Source organism: Hevea brasiliensis, chromosome 14 (assembly GCF_030052815.1).
Source record: "Hevea brasiliensis isolate MT/VB/25A 57/8 chromosome 14, ASM3005281v1, whole genome shotgun sequence".
In the NCBI taxonomy this organism is placed as follows: domain Eukaryota; kingdom Viridiplantae; phylum Streptophyta; class Magnoliopsida; order Malpighiales; family Euphorbiaceae; genus Hevea; species Hevea brasiliensis.
Window position 1 is genome coordinate 6,291,926 of NC_079506.1, and position 21,187 is coordinate 6,313,112.

Consider the following 21,187-nt stretch of genomic DNA (forward strand, 5'->3'; position numbering starts at 1 on the left):
TTTCAAAAAATAAAATTACGAAAGATAGGTGGAAAAATGATAAATTACTAATTCCACCGACAATTAATAATAACACAAAACAATAAAGTAAAATAAAAAATATAATTACAGTCCTAGAAAATAAATAAGGAAAAAAAAATAAATGTGATTGTTTTAACGAAATACCAATAATACCCTTACGTAAATGACAAATACACCCTTCTCCTCATTGCTTAATACGCGTGACGGCGTGTGCGAGTCAACCCCCGTCAAATTGGAAAGATAGAGAGAGAGAGAACGGAACCAAAGTCACACTTTATTGTTCGTGTTAAAAAAATATTCAAATAAATAAATAAATAAATAAATTAATTAAGTAATAAAACAACTATATAAACCGACTCCCGCTATTTCTTCCTGTCTCGCCAACGAGAAAAACAACACTCTTTCTTCTTCCCTTCCTTCATTTTCTTCTCCCTCTAGACAATGGATTCCCCCTCTAGTTCCTCCGTCATCATAATTGGCGCTGGAATCTCCGGTTAACTTCTCCGGCCATTCTCTCTCTTTCTCTCTTTGTGGCCTCTGCACACACCTCCTCCTCCTCCTCCTCCTCCTCTTACGTTATTTAATTAGCCATTAACTTGAAACTGTTTTCATTTTCTTGCTTTTGTGTTCTTGTGTTTTTTTTTTTTTTTTTCTCTGGTTAAGGTTTATCTGCGGCGAAGGTGCTGGCTGAGAATGGAATAGAGGATGTGGTGATTTTGGAGGCGTCGGATCGTATTGGTGGTAGGATCCGTAAGGAAAATTTCGTTGGCGTATCGGTGGAGCTTGGTGCTGGTTGGATCGCCGGTGTTGGTGGTAAAGAGTCCAATCCTGTTTGGGAGCTTGCAAATCAATCTGGTCTCCGTACTTGCTTCTCTGATTATAGCAATGCTCGTTATAATATATACGATCGCAGGTATATTTGTTTCCGTTTTGGTATTTGAATCGTCTCTTTTAATTTGGATTTTTTTGACACACCTTTTTTGCTTTTGAAAATGGCGGTTTAGTTTGCTGTTCTCTATTTACATGTGGAATAGTGTCATATTTTTGCTTTTTTTGTTGCTTTTGAAGCAGGAGAATGTTTTTTAGAATTTATTTTTGAAATATAATTTCTTGAGTATAATTTTTCAAATCATTGTTGTTTTTGGGAATTTTGTCTGGAAAATTATTCGTTTCAGATGGAATTGGTTTGGTGTATACAATTACTGTAATCATGATTTGAAACTGGTTTCAATCTGGACACAAAATTTCTTGTTTTTATGTATGGAATAATTTTCAGGAACGGGAAACAGACAAGTGATGTGCATTTAGCAGTGCACATTTTGCTGCCATCCATTGTATTTTGCTAAGAAAATTTTCCTTTTTCTTTTGGGTTTCAGTGGAAAGATATTTCCAAGTGGGGTGGCGGCTGATTCTTACAAGAAGGCGGTGGATTCAGCTATTATGAAGCTGAGAAGCCTAGAGGCAAACCATGTTGGTGAAGTTATTGAACCGCCATGGTAATTATTATTTTAATTGCCTATATAAAGTCATTTTTGGCTTTGTTATTAGAAAGTGGAGTAGAAATCAGCTTGTAATGAATGTACATAATTACTTATTGGTGTTTCTTAAATCAAATATTTATTTAATTTCTTCTATCTTTTGTTTTTGTTTAGCTTACCCAAGACGCCAATAGAGCTCGCTATTGACTTCATTCTCCATGACTTTGAGATGGCAGGTCTGTTTCGCTGCTCAATTTACCGATTATTTCCCTGAAATAGATAGGAAAAGAAATTTTAAAATTTCGTTTTCGTCTTTTTGTCGGTTTACCTTGTAAAAGCAACTAAATTTGTTCTAAATAATCTTTTTCATTACTGGGTATATTGCCCTTATTTGGGTTACTATTAACAGTAAACTCTAAACTGAGATTTTTTTTTGGCACAGAGGTTGAGCCAATATCCACATATGTTGATTTTGGAGAAAGAGAATTTCTAGTAGCAGATGAAAGAGGGTATGAGTATTTGCTATACAAAATGGCTGAGGATTTTCTTTTTACCTCTGAGGGTAAAGTCTTGGATACTCGTCTGAAACTCAACAAGGTAAGGGAAAATTCTTTTTGATTTCTTTTTCTCTTGTATTTTGTTGGTTTCTGATTTCTTTTTTTCAAAATGGCTTATTCAATCATTAGATTTAGATGGAAACGAAGGGACAGAGTTTTAAATTTTATTGATGGCGTAGGGTTATTATTAACTTAAGAAGATAAGCTATTATTAAGTTGAAAGAGATTTTTTTTTTTTTTAAAGAACAGTGAAAAGTATGGGAAATTATTTTTTGTATGCATGCACTTCAATCTTTTTGCTGTTGAGATTGATTGACCCACTTTTTTTACGTTAGCACTTAGCAGATAATGACATTTTACGAAAGCTGTTTGTTTTTTCTTAATTTTTCATTAATCATCTCCTCAGGGATAACTTTTTTTTTTTTTTTCAAATGACTTGAAGTTGGGGGCTTTCTTTTATTTTCTTTCTAATAATCTAGCGAGATATATTTCTTTTCTTAAAAAAAAAAATTCTTTCAAGGTGTCAATAACTGAGATTAATCAAGTGGAAATTGTATTTTACTCGACATTTGTGGGGTATTAATCTACATAACCAAGGATTAGAAAATTTTTGGGTTGGTGTTGCCTGTTTGATAATTGTCCTCCTCAGACTAATATATTCTGCAAGTCATCATGGAACCTAGAAAGAAAAACGTAAAAAATAGAAGTTGGCACGAATAACGTGATATGTTAGAAAATTTAGATGAGAAACCAATGTAATTGTTTATAGTATTGGTCATCATGAGACTTGTGTTAACTTTGTTGGCAAGCTTAATAATTGTAATAATTTTATATTATTTGAATATTAATTAAGAAATTACCCAGTCAAAACATAAAAAGAAGGATGGCACTTTGACCATCTCCGCTTATTTTTAATCATGATAAGAACTTTTTAATTAGAGGACTCTGCAAAAAGCCATAAATTTGACCCACCAACATCTCAGATTTCAATCATATAGTCATGAATTGGATTAATATTCACCATCCTTTTGCCTTTTACTCCTTCATAAGCTTGTCGGCCCCCTTAGCTCACCATTTTGCACTAACCTGCACAATGGTCTCAATGACCCAAGGCCAAAGACCACTACCCAGAAGTTGAGATGTCATATCAATTCAATATAAGAACATGAAAATAGCTAGACTTGTCCATTTCTTCATTTAATGTTCTGTTTTTGTCTTCACTTACTCCAATTGCTCTCAAAATCAGAAAATCAATGAACCTCTTTCCCTACAATTGCTATAATGCACTGTGGTTTTTGGGAAACATCCCATAGATAGCCAATTGGTTATTTGTACCTCCACTATGCACAGATTCTTCTTCATTTAATCTCTACCATTTCTATGCCAGAATACTGCATTGCACATATTTTCTTGGTTTGACTTTAAAGAATCTTATTTGGGTAGTTGTTGTCTTTGGACTTTGCTACTATTTTTACTCTTTTAAAAGTGTTAACTCCATTTTTTTTTTTTCAATGGGTGGGGATTTTTCACCTGGAATTGGGACAGGTTGTTAGGGAAATACAGCACTCGAGAAACGGTGTTATTGTGAAAACGGAGGATGGTTGCGTCTACGAAGCCAATTATGTGGTTTTGTCAGCTAGCATTGGTGTTCTCCAGAGCGACCTCATTTCTTTTAGGCCTCCCTTGCCCGTACGTCTTCTCTTGTTTTATTTATTCCTTTTTCTGTTAATATTTTAACCACCATGCAAAACACCGTTAAAACGCCATCCAAAACATTCATAAAAAGTACACTCATTTTATGATTTTGACACTGCTTTATTGATTAGCGTTATAAAAAATCGTTAATAACTTTAGTGAGTTAAACATGAAATGAAATGAAATGAGTTTAAGATTGAACATGTATGTGTTACTATTGAAGGCACAGAATTCATCCACTAACTAGATTCTTTTTTGTAATCTATAATTGTGACCTAACCTAACAAACGTTTAAACAATCCAAAATGAAAAGTCTAGTGCAAACCATGTTCCTACCAAAGAAAATAAATGTATTCCATGATAATCCTTATGACTTAGGATTGTAGCGTTAGGATTTTCCTTTATTTTTCCAAATGTTAATCTTATCTGCATTCTTTATATATTCACCATTCAATGTGACTAGCATTGTTTAATTTGGGTCCGATGTAGTGCAAACTTTGACTAGCTTTAGTTCAATACCAGAGAGGAATCTGTAGAGATAAGACCCTAGGCACTGGGAAATGGGTCCCTAGAGGATAGGAATAGGATTGCCAGATTTTTCACTTGATATTTTAGGGCGTGGGTGTGGCCCAGGATATAAGATATCATTAAGTTTAAGGAGTCAGGAATTTATGGCAGCTAGGACTTTTATTAAATAGGCTTTAGCTGGTTTGATGACGCCAGAGGTAGATTTTCGAGGTGTCTTCTTGTCTTTATATAAAGAAATACCATGGGTTGCATGGCAATCCACGGATTGGTAACCCATAGGCTCACTGGTGGTTGCCCTCTTTGATGTGGTTCACCACGTGTACCCTATAGTGAGACAAGTTGCTGCCAGTCAATTTCTAAGAGTACAATTTACCTATGTTGATTGGTAATAAGCAATGTAGACGACTGCCTCTTTAAAATATTAATCTAATTTCCACTTTCTCGTGAGCAAAATAGTGTCTGTTTTTTTTTTTTTTTAAAAAAAAAAAGCATAATAGCGTCCAGTTAAATAGTTCAACATAAATAAAAAAAAAAAGTGTCAAGAAGTTAGTAAGGTCCCTACAAGATTGATGTGGTTCAAGAAATGGGCAAATGCCAAATTGGTAGAAGTGGGAAAAACCGACAGCTGAAGTAGTCTATGCAAAATTTCCATAAATCTTGTAGTTGATTTTTTTGGTCTTCTAATGAAGGTTCCTTTTTTTATAAAAAATTTATTTTATCAACCTTATAATTAAGGTTCAAATCTTGCTTTTCTTCCCCTGCTTTAATAAGAAGACTCCTTTGAAGAGTAAAATGACAAAAACTTACAACACAAATATTTAGAAATATTGTTTTTGATCGTTTTAAACTTGTATATTGAGGCAGGATAATTTGTTTCTCAAATGTCTTAAGTTTGCTTTGAGACTCCTTCAGTGATGGGCTAATATTTGTGTTCTGGTATATGGTTCCTGGTTGTAAGATACATGACTCCTTCAGGTGTGAAGTTTATTAATAAATGGTGGAGATTGTCCTATTATAAGTTAGGATCACCAAATCCTTAGCTGTTGAATGTTAATCTAATCACGTGACCTGTATAATGTGCTATGGCAGATCTTCTTGGGAATGACACAGAAGAATATGAACTTTATTATTATAAAATTAGAAGGACCTATCGATACACAATTTTTCATTTTTAATTTGTGGTTCCTGGAATAAGAAGACTTGGCTGGTTTGAAGTTCTCTAAGATCATATGATTATAATACTTTGTTGGCTAACTTATTGACAACACAAAGAAACTAATGATGCAGAGGTGGAAAACAGAGGCCATTGAGAAATGTGATGTGATGGTTTATACGAAGATTTTCCTCAAGTTTCCATATAAATTTTGGCCTTGTGGTCCTGAAAAAGAATTCTTTATCTACGCCCACGAGCGGAGAGGATACTACACATTTTGGCAGGTTGGTCCTTGCTATTTTTTTTTAAGCCTAATTTCCCATCCTGTTTCAGCTGCTTCTGTTGATCTTTTAAAGTTGCATTATTCTGTCAGTGCGAAGATTTCCTGTTCGAAGTACCATACAGTTGTGTAAATCTTATCATAATAGGAACTACAAGCACAACCATGACTTGTTACTAGCAAAAGTCAATTTGTGATTAGGTGGCTGATGTTAACCCTGCAGTAGCATCTCAAAATAGGAGAGGTGCTTTAGCTGTGTTTTAAGAATCATATTTGCTTTGACAGATGTATCCCGATATAGATGCGATAATTTTTTTTTTATAAGTATGCAAATTCGTCATTAGAACAATCTTATTATCACAAAATGCTTAATTGGAACACTATAATTGATTAAAACAACTTCTCGTTTTGTTTGGAACACCAATTAATGCTCATTTTCTGCGGGGTTGACCTTTTTATTATTGTTGCTTTTGTTTTTTTCTTTACATATTTGCTGCAACTGCCTCTTTATATGATATGGCGACATGATTGCAAAATTATAAAAATATTGATTACCTTTCTTGCTGGGATGGTATACTAGAATCTCTTGCATTATTTGTTTTGGATGGTTGCTTCTTTCTGATGTGTACCTGATGCTTCTGTCATTGTCCTAGAGCTGGCAACATTACTTGCACTTAAGGGATCACTTGCTTTCTCAGCCATTATTTACTCTTATAGAAAATAACACATCTAAAATATTTAATTCCCTCTGCTTGATTGGGAAAGGATCCAAAATTTTTAATGATAGCATGTAGTTTCCTGTTGAGGCAATTGGAAACTTACTATCTTTTACATTTTTCTTAAATGTTTTTGATGTGATTTTTAACTTAATCTGTTGCAAATAAAATGCAAGTGCCAAGTCATTGTTAATTAACCTGCCTTATTTTATCCAATCTGACTTATGATCTGTTGCCTTATCATCAGCACATGGAGAATGCATACCCTGGTTCAAATATCCTGGTTGTAACGTTGACCAATGGGGAATCAAAACGTGTCGAGGCTCAATCTGACGAGGAGACGTTGAAAGAAGCCATGGAAGTGCTTAGAGACATGTTTGGGCCCAACATACCTAACGCTACTGATATTCTTGTGCCCCGCTGGTGGAACAACAGATTCCAGCGTGGCAGCTACAGCAATTACCCCATCATTTCAAATAACCAAGTTGTTCATGATATTAAGGTAACCTATTTCACTTATTTTGTGCAATTTATTTAAAGTCCACTCTAACTGTCTGTGTCATGTATTCTCGAGTAATTGCATTGTCTGTGTGTGTCTGTTAGTTGCTGTGGTTAGGATTATACCTAGAAAAAGAGGATTTTTTTTTTAATTTTATTTTTTATGAATTTCAGAACCCATAATAGTAAAAACTGGGGAAAAGGTAGTTTTTTATTCTTATTATTTAAATTCATATCTGGGTAACTGGTTCACGCCTCACCCAATTAGAATTGATCGTGGAACCTGCACGTTAAAATTTTAAAGCTTTAACCATTGCTTTTGGGCACAGGAAGACATACCTGAATATATATCCCACTTAAAAGGGAATCTTATTAGGTTTACTAGTTATTTCTGATTATCTTCTAACGTCAGAACTGCTTGTTTCATGTTTTGTTCAGGCCCCAGTAGGGCGCATTTTCTTTACCGGTGAACATACTAGTGAAAGATTTAATGGTTACGTCCACGGTGGATACCTTTCTGGTGAGTACAAAAGTTCTTGAGATACATATACGAACACTAATGGTTATTTTGGTTTCTGTTTCTTACTGAGCTTATGTTTTTTAAATCAACTTAATAGGTATAGACACGAGTAAATCTCTGTTGGAAGAAATGAGAGAAGAAAAGGAAAGAAAAAGCGAGAGTCAGACGTTTTTGCTAGAGCCACTGCTAGCATTGACAGGATCATTAACTCTGACACAAACAGAAACAGTTTCAAATCTACACAAATGTGATATTCCCACACAATTTTATCTTAGTGGCAAGCTAGGCATTCCGGAAGCTATATTATGACTATATGGACCACTGAAAGATTCCCACTTTGATGATGATGATGATGATGATGAAACTGAGAACAACCAGATAGATGGCCAGATGGGCTTGGACTCGAATTCAGTTCAGACACTAAATGCCATTCAGAGAGTAGGATGAAGATAGAAGAACAAGAAGCAAGAAAATGGGCAAAGGCATGCAGTGGGAGGAAATGGATTTGTCCTCACGGTGATGCTACTAAGCCTTAAAGATTTGTCCTGCCAGGCTATGAATTTTGGAGGGAATTGATTTAGGGATATGTAATGGCGTGATTCATTGGAGGGAGAAATGAGATACGAGGAGGTATACTTTGAATTTAATTGTACTTTTTACTTGTTTATAATAAAAAGAGAAAAAAAAAAAAAAACCCTTCTTCCAAACTAATCTGGTTTATCTAATTATTTCTGTTGTTTGATTCACCATCATCGTTCCAATGTATGAATTAGGGTTTAGTTTAGCAATCAACTAGTGGTATTCCATTGGAAGAAGAAATGCATCATTCCAATTCTATCGTCTTCTCCTCATTACTATTAGTCATAGAGATCAGATTTGTGAGTAAAGAAATGACTGTAGTTGCCACCCAGGAAGACAATATTGGGTGGAGCTAATTTAAAACTGACAGATAATTAAGCCTTTTAGTTGGAATATCCTAAACAAATCAATGCTACAGAGGAAACTCCTCCGTTTCATTGCTCCACCAAACTAGTATTAGATTTGCAAATCCCAGAATTTTAAGGGTTTTTATAATCATTAAAAAATAAAAATACAAATGGAAAACGTGTTAAAATGGAGAAGGATTTTAATCTGTGAGATATGAACTCTGGCACCCGCTCAGTGATAATTACACCTTCAAAAACATTTAGCATGAACCCACCTTATTATTGTCATAAATATATGAACCAGTCATATTGTTAACCAAAATATCTTTTATACAATGCTTTAGAAATAGCAAGAGCATCTCCTCTGGCCGTCACTGGATAAAGCTCTGTGCTTGCTTGCCATCTGTTTGAGAATGCAATCCATTCTTCCCTCCATTCCACAATCTTGAAGTTTTCATTTTCTTTCAAGCTCTTTAACAGATGATCAAAATAGGTTGAAGCTCGAGGAAGATAATAGTCTTTTAGTAGCCCACTCCAAAATTTGTTAGCTGATCAAGATTAGGAAACAAAGTAATTGCCAAAACCTATGAGTTCGAAAAATAACATACGAGAAGTGAAAGTAAACAGTAACACTACCATAATCATGGAGCTGGCTCTGATTGGTTTTTGTCGTGTCAAACCACATTGTCACTTGTGTTCTTGCATTCCATTCATACTAGAGGAAAAAAAAAAATTAATGCATTACTTTTTTGGCTAATTGCTCACTTTACAAGACAATTCTTAAGTTGATCGTAATTCATTGCTATGCATTATAGTTAAATGCATAAGTGGTTGAATTCTTGATGTATTAGCTAATCTTGAGATGAAGTTTGGTTGAGTGGTGGTGTTGCATTATCAAAGCAATGGTAAATCATGCATGTTTCCAATCGAAATAATAATACAATATTATTTCCAGAACTGGGGAAGTATCTGTTCTCACCTGCCTCATCTCAATAGGATTTACTCCCAGCTCTTTTGCACTTTTGAGCCATGTTCCAAGTAGAAAATTATCATCGGAAGCAAGAAGTACATCAATGTCATCGATGAGTTGTAAAAATTTCTGGCTCTGAAGCTTCAATGCATCAGCATCTTTCTTCTGAAAAGCAATTATAGCATCAATGTATACTTGATTTGCTAGCTTTGACAGAACTTGCCGTGTTAGGTCAACCACGTCATATCTGTTGCAATGAGATAGCCCAAGGAAATATAATTATGAATGTCCTCTCTCTGTATGTAACGCTATTTAGACACCAACCACGAATGTAATAGATATGTATAAATGACATAAAAAAGGATGTGCGACTAGGTTTTACGGTTAACTATTTGACCTGTAAGTGAGGCTTCCGTTAAGATCATTTCCAGCATGAAGGAATAATTGCAATGCATTGACCACCTCCTGAGTAGAATACCATATATGTGCCTGGGGCAACTTGGAACTTGGCTGTTGAAATAAGAATCTTTCCTTTCTGGGTATGGAGAGAAAGATGTGCATCTTGTCTTCTTTCATTCTGTCAGATCCAGAGTTAAGAGATGGATCCCAGTCTGGAAATTTAACTATGAAATCTGTGTTATGGTCCTGCAGCAAATGAAAAGTCTCAAGTTGTATAAAATGTGCTGAAAAGCCTGAAATGATCAGGCACAAGAATAGGTGGGAAACGAGGAAAATTAAACCACCAAAAGGGAAAAAAAAATGCAATTCTGGGATAATCTAAAACATACAGCGATTCCATCTGTACAATTGTAAATTGTGTGGTAAAGGATCTCCCAAGCTGCCTCAACCTGGTTAACTGCTTTACCATATCGTCTACGAGAATAGGTCTTCAGCCATTCCTACAAAAGCATAAAATTAAACCATGAACATACAGCAATATCAATCATATAATTGGAATTAGACCAATATCAACAATCAATCTTAAGTTTTCATTCACATCACTTAAGCAAGTGGAGAGAGAGAGAGAGATATAGAGGAAACATGTTATTTAATATTAATAAAATCAAATTTAAGCATTAGCAATTTGAGAACTAAGATTACCAGAACTTGAACTTTTTCACTTCGAAATGCCATTTCAGACATTAGCTCATAAACAACAGGATTATGCTCTATTCCTTCCATGCACAAGCCAACACCAACCTACATACAACATTAGTTATAATTCACACGAGTGGAACTACTCTAGAGTCAGCAAAAGGACAGGAAATACTGCACCAGAAGAATAATGTAAAGGTACTAGAAAATAACATCTTTATATGGATGAACTGCAGAGCAAGTAAAGGATTTCATTTTAAATGCTTCAAGTATCATGACCCTGAGCATACCATAGTTGAATTTTCACTGACACCAGCATCAATTGGACCTGAAGATATTGCATCCAATATGCCGTACATTTCAATATTTCCACCAAAATTATGCAACATACACCTGATTTATGTCAAAGTTAACCAATAGTGAATACCTTTACCACTGAATTTGAAAACCAAGTTTAGAAAAATTAAGAGTAAATGAGACAAAATATGACTACTTAAGGTAGATATCTTGAGGATTAAGCATCTTGCTAATGGTGTAAGAAATAGCTAACTACCAGACATAAGGAGTTCCATAAAACTGGGAGGACTTTCCCCATATCGGCTTGACATCAGCAAACAGATCTAGAACTATCATTTTCCCAAACGGAACAGAGTGTAGAAGTGCCTGCAAATACCACCTAGTTTAAGATTAAAAAATAAAAATTTCCAAACATAACTGGCATTAGCATGAAAACAAAAAGCACCAGTCAATAGCCAAATGGAAACAAATAGATGAGCAGTTTCTTTTAAGACAAAGTGAGCCCCAATTCCTTTTGTGTTTGAAATGTTATGTATAAAATTGATAGAGCTTGAGTCATGCCTGTCACCATTAAGAGGATCCTACGCTAATTAAATTTCATCAATGCCTCATACAAATGCATACCTTCATTTGAGGTGGCTTCCAGAAAGAAGAGTCAGAAACGAAGAGCCAACCCTGCACATTGGAAGAACAGTCAACTAGAATTCATTTATTTCAGACTAACAAAAGAGAAAAGATGGGGACAGCACACGTTATATGCAGAAAACTTCCAGTTTAACAGAATTAGTCTTCTGTAGTGAGAGAAATGAATGTTACCATATAGCCTCGTGCATAAATAAATTTATATTAATAAATTGAGGAGGACTAGCAAGGAAGGGGTGTGGAAAAAGTGAGCAGCATACTTGCATTAGCCACACAGCATCTTCATCACCTTTGGACATTGCTTTATATACTGCTTCACCAAGTGAGGAGATGTATTCTGAATCATTTGTAGGTGGGATATTCTCATTGAATGTATCACTACATTAAACATGTTACCACGTAATAAATTTATGTTAGCAAGCATAACATGAAGACTAAAATAGAAAAGGTTCTATAACTCTTGTAGTCTGTGATAAGTTCAATTGGAGCTATCCATCTAATGATGAAGTATTACAAATAAGAAATTTTCTTGGATAAATTTTGACAATCGTCCCTGAACTTATCTAGTATAACATTATAGTCCCTCAACTTAAAAATGTAACATAAAACCCTTTCAACTTTCAAATTTTGCACAGTAAAATCCCTCTAACCTCTAATTGTCGGTTTTTCAGTTAGACACTGACCTGAACAGTTCTAGCGCGGAGCTTAGTCAATATTTCTCTTTTCTCTCTCAAGTTATGTGTAAATTGAATCATTTTTCTCACTGTAAATAGAATGATTTTTCAGATACAGAGAGAATAATTTTACAATTTAAATAAGAGAGGAGAGAAAAATGTTGACTAAAAGCCATGCGAGAGCTGTTCACATTAGTTTTCAACTGAAAAATCAGTAATTGAAAGTTAGAGGGATTTTATTGTGCAAAATTTGAAAGTTAGGGGGTTTTTTGTTACGTTTTAAAGTTTAAGGACTGTAGTGTTATAACCATATAAATTCAGAGATAGTTATTGAAATTTACCCAATTTTCTTTGATGCGAAAGGGTTACTTGATAATGTATTCTTTCCTGCTCATGTTCAAACAACCACATTAATCATATTTCACATGCTTCCAAATGATTTGATGATCGTCCAGAAGAAATTAATCTATTTTAACATGTCCTCTATCAGCAGGGGCGCTGATGTAGTGCATATCAGTTTTGGAATCCAGATCATTGGCAAAGTGAAACTGACTTAACACCATGCCCATATACTTCACTTTATTATCTTAGATGTGATAATCAAATTTTAGGGCCCTAGTTCTGCACTCATGGAAGAAAGATAAATACCATATGAAAGTATCAGAGTAACATTAGATGTGAAAAAATTTTCAGAACAACTTTATTTACTCAAGCCATGAATTATTAATATATATATAGATATATATATATATGAAATTACCAGTTGTAGATGTCTGTCACATCTCCATATTCTGAAATACCACAAAATTAAAATAAGAAAAAGGCAATAAATAGATTAATGAATAAAAAATAGAAATATTAATATGCATGTAAACTAAATGAAACACATCTTTCTTGCATAGCTTTAACACAGAAGCGAACCAAAAACTCCAAGAACACTGAGAAAAGTCCATCATTGAAATTTAATCACTCTATCAAATGCAGAGCTTCATTTTGTCAAATTTAAAAATTCACTGCCTGCCTTTATCAAAAAATGAATAGGTAACTAGCCATGGAACTGTCTGAACTTCTATTTTTGAATGATATTGAAGGGAATCATTTGTGATGCATATGAAATTCTAGGTATGAAACTTAGAATCTTTTACCTTTTCTTTGATTTCTTAAAGTGATTTCAAACAACATTGAACGTCAAGTCTGATTTTAAAGTTTCTAACTAGAAAAAACTCACTTCCAGTGTTTTACAAGCTTGAACCATATCGGCAATATACTAGCCACAAATGAAGTATAAATTACCTCCTGAATCCTGATTACTGTTTGTGGGTACTAATAAAGGTGTTCATAGACTCAGAAGCAGGCTCCAAGACCCATGACCTTGTTTCCAAGTTTTAATATCATTCCAAATCAACTGTTTACCAAACCCTGACCACGCCATCAAATTTCTAATCCTTTACGCCATTAATTTGCATATTTAAAACAAAGATGCCTTTCTTATTATATCCTATATCAATTCCAGGAGATTATTCAACTGCTCCTGGCTGTCCTACCACACCACTTAATTTTGAAGATGTTTCATTTGAACAAGCTGAGCTAAACTAATAGGATGAACTAGACGAATTCTACATCTATGCATGTTAATACATGCTTGTATTAATGTACAGAATCCATATACATACCTCCAAGATTCTGTTGGTTAGATTCCTAGTATGATGCCAAAGTTCAAAAGTTCTATTCCAAATCTTCAAGCCAGTTTTTTTTTTTTTTTTTGGCAAATCACATGATACATTGGTAGTTAATGCATACGTTTCCAGTCTTCTGTGTTACTTTACTTTTAACTAAAATTTACCAGTTTGTTAATGCAAGACTAATTATTTTGCTCAACTATTTGATAACCTAGAGCTGTAATGAATTTTCTTGATATAATAATTCAAAAGAATCCATGTCACATCAAACAATCATAAAGCACACCTTTAATTTGTTGCCTTATAAATGCCTCCCCAATTTCAACAAACAAGGGATCAGAAGGATCAAGAAGGTAAGTACAGCACCAACGAGGATCTTTATTTACAGTGTTCCTGTTGAGAATAGGAAATAAAAATCTTATGTGTGAAAAAAGAAGTTCTACACATCAAGATGAAATTCCAAGTTAAAGAGAGATAAATGAAAAACAACTATTGTATTTGTTGCATGAAACAAGACGTAAGGTAATTAAGTAATAGGAACTTGTAGGCCTTTCAAATTCACTGGAAGAAATGCATTGTGAATCTCATATGGCATGGATGGTTCCATAACCTATGGATATTTATAATCAAGAATACAGAAGTACCAGTCCCCAAGTCTAGTTATATTTGCCGAAGGGAAGACTTTCTTCAAAGCTGCTGGAACGTTCCCAGAGAATGATGGTAGCACTGAAGCAAAGAAAAGAATACATTTAATCAGCTACATTGTCAAAGTTTCAAAAGACATACAACAGAAATTTCCATCATTTATTTATTTGTTTTTTAATAAATCTAGCACTCCTGTGTAGAAGACATGCAAGGAGTATCTCTCTGGATGTGTTTTCTGTTCATATATTTACATGAAGATTGTAAACAAGCAAGCAACAACAATTTCTATTAGGAAACTTTAGTATACCTGGAGTCATGCCTAACTCCAGCATCCGAGAGAGTATCTGTTTTTGCAAACTTAATTGTTGATCCAACCAATTTTGTGACAAAGGCCCACCCCATCTGTGAACAGATAAATGCTAGGTTTAGGAACTGAAAGCACATGATGAAAGCTAGCAAGTATCAACAACATGCATAACCTGCCCTGTATAACATTATCTTGCACTGTGGCTAATCCAACATACAGAAATATCATATATATGTATAGACAGTTAGACACTACTCTCTGGGTGTGCTTGTTTATTATCGCTTTTATTGTGGATGGAAAGAGAAGCAATGGAGCAGCTTCATGATTTACGTACGCATGCAAATTCCCCATACGAGCCCAAGCAAGGAAAGCAGGTCCACCAAAGAAATCATTCAAATCTTCTGAACTGACATTAAAATTCTGCAATCAAAGGATATTTATCATATGATTTCAATCAAGAAAACAAACTAAACCAAGTACATAATTAACATGTATTGATCAAAATAGAATGAAACAAAAAAATAAAAGTTCATTTACATTCGGTTAAAAGTAAAACTAAAGAATCTAATCTCAATACTTGAGCTGATTGATTGAAAATTCACCTCTGCTTATTTAAAAGTCCAAAACATAAGACGAGAACATGCAGAAGGCCAGAATTTTCAAAGATTAATATCTTAGCAGAAAATTCAATTGGTTTTAAGTACATAAAATTAACAGTGAACAAAGTTATATACTCAACTCAACTCAACTAAACTAAGCCTTTATCCCAAAAATTTATTGGGGTCGGCTATATGGATTCTCTTTCTCCACTGTAAACGATTTTGGGTTAAATTCTCGAAAATGTGTAATACTTCTAGGTCATGTTGTACCACTCTCCTAGCTGAATCCCATAGAAATAGGCTCCTACAAAGAGAACTCTGGACTCTGTTTTACTTTTCAGTTTTCATTAGGCACGTACATATTCAGTCCTAAGTCCTGAGACCAGCAACCAAGCCAATGACCACTGCACTAGACTATAGCACTCACCAATAGAAGACAGGCCCATCGCTACTCAGCCCAACATCAGGACCTTGTTCATTTTTCACAGGCCTTTCTCTAGAAGGCCCGATGGACTCCTCTGGACCCAGAATACTGAATACGAATGGAGGACCTACGAAGGATCAATTGATAGGCTTTGACTTGTACCAACAGGCGAAGCATTTGAAGATCCTCCCCACAGGATTGAAGTATAAGAGGAGCTTTCAGCCATTTACTTCTGTCCCAAGGTTATATTCTCTGAGGGAGAAGAGGTTTGGAGATGAGTTTCAGAAACAGGGTTAGGTGTTTGACAAGCCATGTTTGGTACGTGGCGTTGTGGCCAGAGATCGCTCTACCTTCTAAGAAGGAGTTAAGCAGTTACTGGTTTCCAGCCGATATACCAAGGTAAGAGAAGATGGCGTAAGTGTCTGATTAAGAGAAATACAAGAGTTTGAAGATTTCTCCCCTACTTACCAATGAAGTATGTATAATACAATCATAACCAGGCTCTTCTTGTTTGTTTGGTGAGCTTCCTCCAATTTTTGTCAGACAGAGGATGGTCATATTCATTTTCCCAGTAATTGTCTTGACAATCACAATCTTCATCGCATGCTCCAGAACCTGGGAGATCCCAGGGGCAGTGACCATCTATTTTCTGAGGATAGATATAATGATTGTCTGGTGTTACTGCTCCAATGGGATAGTAGTCTTGCTCCTTTTCTAATGGCTGGACCATCATGGTCTGGAATACAGGCAAAGAGCCTGTAGAATGCCGAGGAGGTTGAAACGTGGTCTGCACCGTTCCATCAGGGTTTCTCCTGAAAGAAGACTCAGTGATCTGGATTGGCTGAGAGGTTGAATGAAGCCTTTCGTAATTGGTTAACCAATCCTTTGGAATGAGCTGTTCGAGCTCATTTCTAGGCAATTGCCTAGGTATCTGAACAATTGTTGGGGTGGTTTCACGCCCAATACAAGCGAGCATCATTGGAGACAGACGGTGTGAAAGATCTGACATGATCTTGCAATCGTAGATAATTTGATGGTGTAAGGTGGCCATCATCGAAGAGGTCACTGGCCCCGACACAAGTGAGTTGAACACGGACTTTAAGAGCGGTGCTAAGATGTGGATCTCTTAGAGAGAGATTATAGTTTGGGAAGAATGTCAACACCACGCTCCCAAAGATGCAAAGTGGTGAGGCGGTTCCTATAACCGCATGTTCATCTTGCAAGAATCGTGTATCAAGGAGAGATACTCTAGTCATGATCGAAGACCTCGTCTCCCATGTAGACTGAGGATAAGTCGTACAGCTCCAAAGTGAAGATGAGAAAACCCTTCTTGTCTCCATCTGGGGATGAGCTGAGGAGGGATTTCTAACGTCACATATTGTTCAGCAGATGAACTCTGGAGAGAGCATTGGTCCATTCTGGAGGCCTGAACATATTCTTTTGACAAAGATCTTCGAGATGAAATGAGAGATCTGATAGATCTGGTTAAAGATCCAGATCGTCTATAGATGTTGTATGGACTGAGAAGAGGAAGGAGGGATTCTCCAACCTGAGCATCTTCAGGTAAAGTGGATATTTCTACGAGATTATCAATTCTGGAGGATAGTGTTCGTCGAAGTGGTGAAGAAAAAGAAAGAGAAGAAGTAAGGTTGATTCATGCAGCAACTGGCAATTGATAGCTTATTTAGATTAGAAACATAGAGAATCCAAGAATAAGAGGACATCAAGATAACAACAAATTTGATAATTGCTCACCAGGAAAACTTTTTGCCAAATGGCTTCCTGTCCTGTGAATGCCAAAGGCAAATTAATTCCTTGAAGAGCCATCCAATCTATCTCTTTCTCCCATCTTTCCCAATTCCACCAAACATATGAATCTGTAAAAAATAATGTTGCATCAGATGTTACTGATGCTAGCAAATGTAATTCATACAAGTAATAATCATCTTATCTTATCTTTATTTTAAAAGAGAGGCATTCGATATGGTGAAATGATCACATTGTATAGAAAAACCAAGCTATCACAGGGAACTCACTCTTGCAACATGAAGTGAATAAGTTAAAGCAGCTGCAAATTGATTGCTTATGGTAACAGTTTATACTGCTGAATGGGACTTTGGACACTTAGACCTAAAAATGGTAAGGGTAGATAAAATATGATTGTAGCAAAGCATTTCAAGAATCAAGATGTTTGAAAATTCATGTTATCAGATGAGTTAGGTAGTGATAATGGAACACATAGTATCCACATTAAAATGGCTGCATTTGTTTCAGCATCATAATAACAACTTATGCTATTGACCATTTCATTTTTCACACACACAATCAAGTCCATGATCTCTGCACTGGCAGCCATATCTCACCATATATCATCTGAGTAAAATAACAATTAAAGGGTCCTAGAGGTGAAAACAAGATGAAAGATTTAATACTTACAACTGGATGTAACGACATTTTGGTAATAGTTCCATGGGACTGGCCGCTGAATCATTACACCGTCATCCTTTACAAGAGGCAGTGATCCTGGGTTTGGAATTGTATTTATCTGAATGCCACCAGTCTTATCCCATGAAATATGACCACCACACCAATACTTTATGTACCAATGAAGCCCAGATGCAAGTTCTACAGCAGTGGTGCCTTTAATTCTGAAAGAGACAGATATAAAAACCAAGTATATCTCAAAGACACCAAAAATATACCATAATTTTGTTTTGAAGTACAGGGAATTATACACAACTACACAAGGGAAAAATACATGTCCAGAAATTTAAAATCCCTGTATTGCCTCATAATCAGGAATTACAAATGTATCCATTATAAATCTTACAATTACCGTGTTTCAGTTTCCACCATATGTTCCCTTAAATATAAGTTTATCATCCACAATATGATGAAAGACAAAATTTTAGGACTATGTCGTTCAATTACCTAAATCTTACATCCTTTTCTTTTTGAGAATTGAAAGGCAAAAGATCAAATTATATATAGGTGTTTCATGACAATTGTTTTAGTTGTAACCGGAAGTTGAAACCATCACTGACATAATGGCAAAATCGATAAATAAAATAACAAATCCAATAAGAGACTACACTAATACACATTTAATCTGCAGGAGAGGGCAATAAATTCCAGAAAAGAAATCCACATATTAAATTGACTTAAGGCAGTTACCCAACATTACAGAGAGACTTTGTAATCATGTTCAACAAGTATTGCAACAAAATCAAATGTGTGAAAAGCAATGCACTTCTATTTGTCAGCAAAAATCAAACATACATACATAATCTCAGGCCCACTGTGGCTCAATTGGTTGTAATTGTTTATCAGAAAGCAACTGCGACCACCACAAACATCCTGATAGTTGAAAGTGAAATCAATTAGCAACAGTGATTATAATGCAAAAACACAATAGCACATAGACCCTTGGAACCACAATACCTAAGTTACCAACTTTTAGAACTTAAACCACCCATAAAAACTAATATAAATTAAAATAGTGCAAACACTCTACACTATAACTAAGCAAAGCATCGAGCAAAAGTGCCCTATATAAATAGCGAAATTATTGAGAGGAAAAAAATAAGGGAGACAGAAAAATTCCAGTTTGCTAAAGTGGAGTTATTTCAATTGTTATCAAACAAGTAAACAGAGTACTGAAAGAGAAAAAAAAAAAAATAAATGAATAAAAATAAAGCATACCCCAGCTGATGTAAAGCAATATAAAGAGTCGAACCACAGAACTAAGAAAAAAAAAATCATTAATCCTAAAGCGGGTTATGCACCTTGGAGACAATCTTGAATTCAAAGCTGTGTAAGTGGGAAGGAAGCAATCTTTGTAAAACACCTTTAGCTGCTGATTCTTGAACTAATGGGGAGGACCGTTTAGAATCCAAACGATTAACCACAACATCTATAACTTCGTTTGTTAAACTTGACAAGGCTACTGGTAACAGTAGTAGCATTAGTATAGCAGTTAATTTAGAAATGGAAAGAGGCAAAGAAGGTAGATGAGACATGGTTGCTTATTCTGGGCAGAGGAAAGTAGATGATGAACAGATGTAGCGATCAAAGGCTCAGTTTTGAAGAGTCATTTACATTTCAGGAAAAAAAAATGGAAACACTGACATGATTTGGATGAACCAACAAAAAATTGAAGTCAAAGACTTTTCAGACATGATTGAGGGTATAAACATGGGCAACGACTTGCCTATCGGATTCGTGTTGCATAAACGATGTCGTTTTATACCAGAGCCAAAAACTTTTAACGGGTCAAAGAGCAGGAAAAAAAGATGAATCTTTAAGCGACGAATCTTGTCAATCCAACGGCACACAGAACGCCACGTAAGCACCCAAACTACTCCCTTCAAAGCACAAGCTTTTTAAACCCTCGGAAAACCCTAGCTCTTCCTCCTCCTTCAAGTATCAGAGCCAAAAACTTACTCCAGTAGGACCAATACCAAAATTGAAGCTTTCCTATTTATACAATACATATATAGAAACACGGTTATAAGCCTTCAATTTTAGAGCAATTAGAACATGGAGGTGGAAACTGTAAATAACGTGATGTGCCAATTCACAGACCGGGAAGAGAAGGCTCTTGGAGCTCCCTTGTATCTTCCTCTGAACGCGTGTCCACAACAGCCTCAACAAATAGTCAATAAGCTTCTCAACAATCTAATTTTATAAATTCCTGTTGTTCTGTGCGTCAGTGTGATACTGGGTCCTTTCGATTGCTGAGAAATTGGTAGGAAAAGTAATATAATCATTGGTTTTTTAATATCTGTTAACAGTGGAATGAATAACTAATTGGTTTTTTGTTGGAAAAGTAAAGTTACCCTTTGTTTGGATCCAGAGAAATGGCCAGAAGAGAAGAAAAAAGAAAAAAAATTATAATTTATCACAAGATAGCAAATAGAGGAAAGAACGAGAAAAAATGAAGAAAAATGAGGGAAAATTATATTTTTTAATTTTCTTTCATAGATTCAAAATATTTTGAAATGAAATAGAGAAAAATGAAGAGGATTAAGTATTATTTATATTAAAATTATTTCTACACGTTTAATATTGTATAATAATAAAATTATAAATTTATAATAATTAAATAATTTTATTAGAAGATAAATTTTATTTCTCCTCTATTTTAATAAAATATCCGAATAATAGAAAAGAAATTTAATTTTTTTTTCTTTTCTCTTCCTTTCTCCTTTATTTTCTTGCTCACCAACCAAAAGGTTAAAGTCTTGATGGGTATATGAACTACTTAAAAATGTGTGTGCTCTGTGATTAAGTAATTAAATTGTTATTTTTATGGCTTGAAATTTGAATATATTTTTTAATAGACTCAAATTATGATCCGATCCGAAAGTTTTGTGCTGCGACCCAATTGGGATAAAAAGTGAGATCAGTGTTGGTAGCAGAGGGCACGGCTCGATGTCCTGCGGTATGGACCAGTATAAATATTGTATCTTACTATTTTTATC

The 21,187-nt window shown here is 35.0% G+C and overlaps 2 protein-coding genes across 2 annotated transcripts; one reads left to right on the forward strand and one right to left on the reverse strand.

The window, feature by feature from the left end:
• The first annotated feature begins 392 nt into the window (after positions 1-392).
• Positions 393-8,281, forward strand: LOC110659983 (polyamine oxidase 1). Its single transcript, XM_021818110.2, has 10 exons — positions 393-514; positions 685-934; positions 1,398-1,517; positions 1,674-1,735; positions 1,942-2,096; positions 3,602-3,745; positions 5,567-5,716; positions 6,676-6,930; positions 7,365-7,446; positions 7,544-8,281. The coding sequence occupies exons 1-10, from the start codon at positions 463-465 to the stop codon at positions 7,753-7,755; spliced, it is 1,482 nt and encodes a 493-aa protein (XP_021673802.2). The 5' UTR covers positions 393-462; the 3' UTR covers positions 7,756-8,281.
• A 213-nt stretch (positions 8,282-8,494) lies between these two features.
• On the reverse strand, positions 8,495-20,394 carry LOC110659982 (alpha-N-acetylglucosaminidase). Its single transcript, XM_021818109.2, has 19 exons — positions 19,490-20,394; positions 18,988-19,061; positions 18,141-18,352; positions 17,460-17,581; positions 15,016-15,101; positions 14,682-14,776; positions 14,374-14,455; positions 14,016-14,122; positions 12,811-12,841; positions 11,637-11,754; positions 11,359-11,409; positions 10,991-11,100; positions 10,728-10,830; positions 10,444-10,542; positions 10,131-10,241; positions 9,740-9,987; positions 9,352-9,589; positions 9,009-9,087; positions 8,495-8,920 (listed from the first exon to the last, which is right to left on the reverse strand). Exons 1-19 carry the CDS (start codon positions 19,721-19,723, stop codon positions 8,685-8,687), a joined length of 2,436 nt encoding a protein of 811 aa, XP_021673801.2. The 5' UTR covers positions 19,724-20,394; the 3' UTR covers positions 8,495-8,684.
• Between the last annotated feature and the right edge of the window lie 793 nt (positions 20,395-21,187).

Excerpts from the sequence above, each read along its gene's own strand:
- LOC110659983 (XM_021818110.2), top strand. The coding sequence starts at position 463 with ATGGATTCCCCCTCTAGTTCCTCCGTCATCATAATTGGCGCTGGAATC. Across the intron at positions 1,518-1,673 it reads GAAGTTATTGAACCGCCATG|CTTACCCAAGACGCCAATAG; the intron begins GTAATTATTATT and ends GTTTTTGTTTAG. Across the intron at positions 5,717-6,675 it reads GATACTACACATTTTGGCAG|CACATGGAGAATGCATACCC; the intron begins GTTGGTCCTTGC and ends CCTTATCATCAG.
- LOC110659982 (XM_021818109.2), bottom strand. The coding sequence starts at position 19,723 with ATGTCTCATCTACCTTCTTTGCCTCTTTCCATTTCTAAATTAACTGCT. Across the intron at positions 14,123-14,373 it reads ATAACTAGACTTGGGGACTG|GAACACTGTAAATAAAGATC; the intron begins GTACTTCTGTAT and ends TATTCTCAACAG. Across the intron at positions 11,755-12,810 it reads GTGACAGACATCTACAACTG|TGATACATTCAATGAGAATA; the intron begins GTAATTTCATAT and ends TGTTTAATGTAG.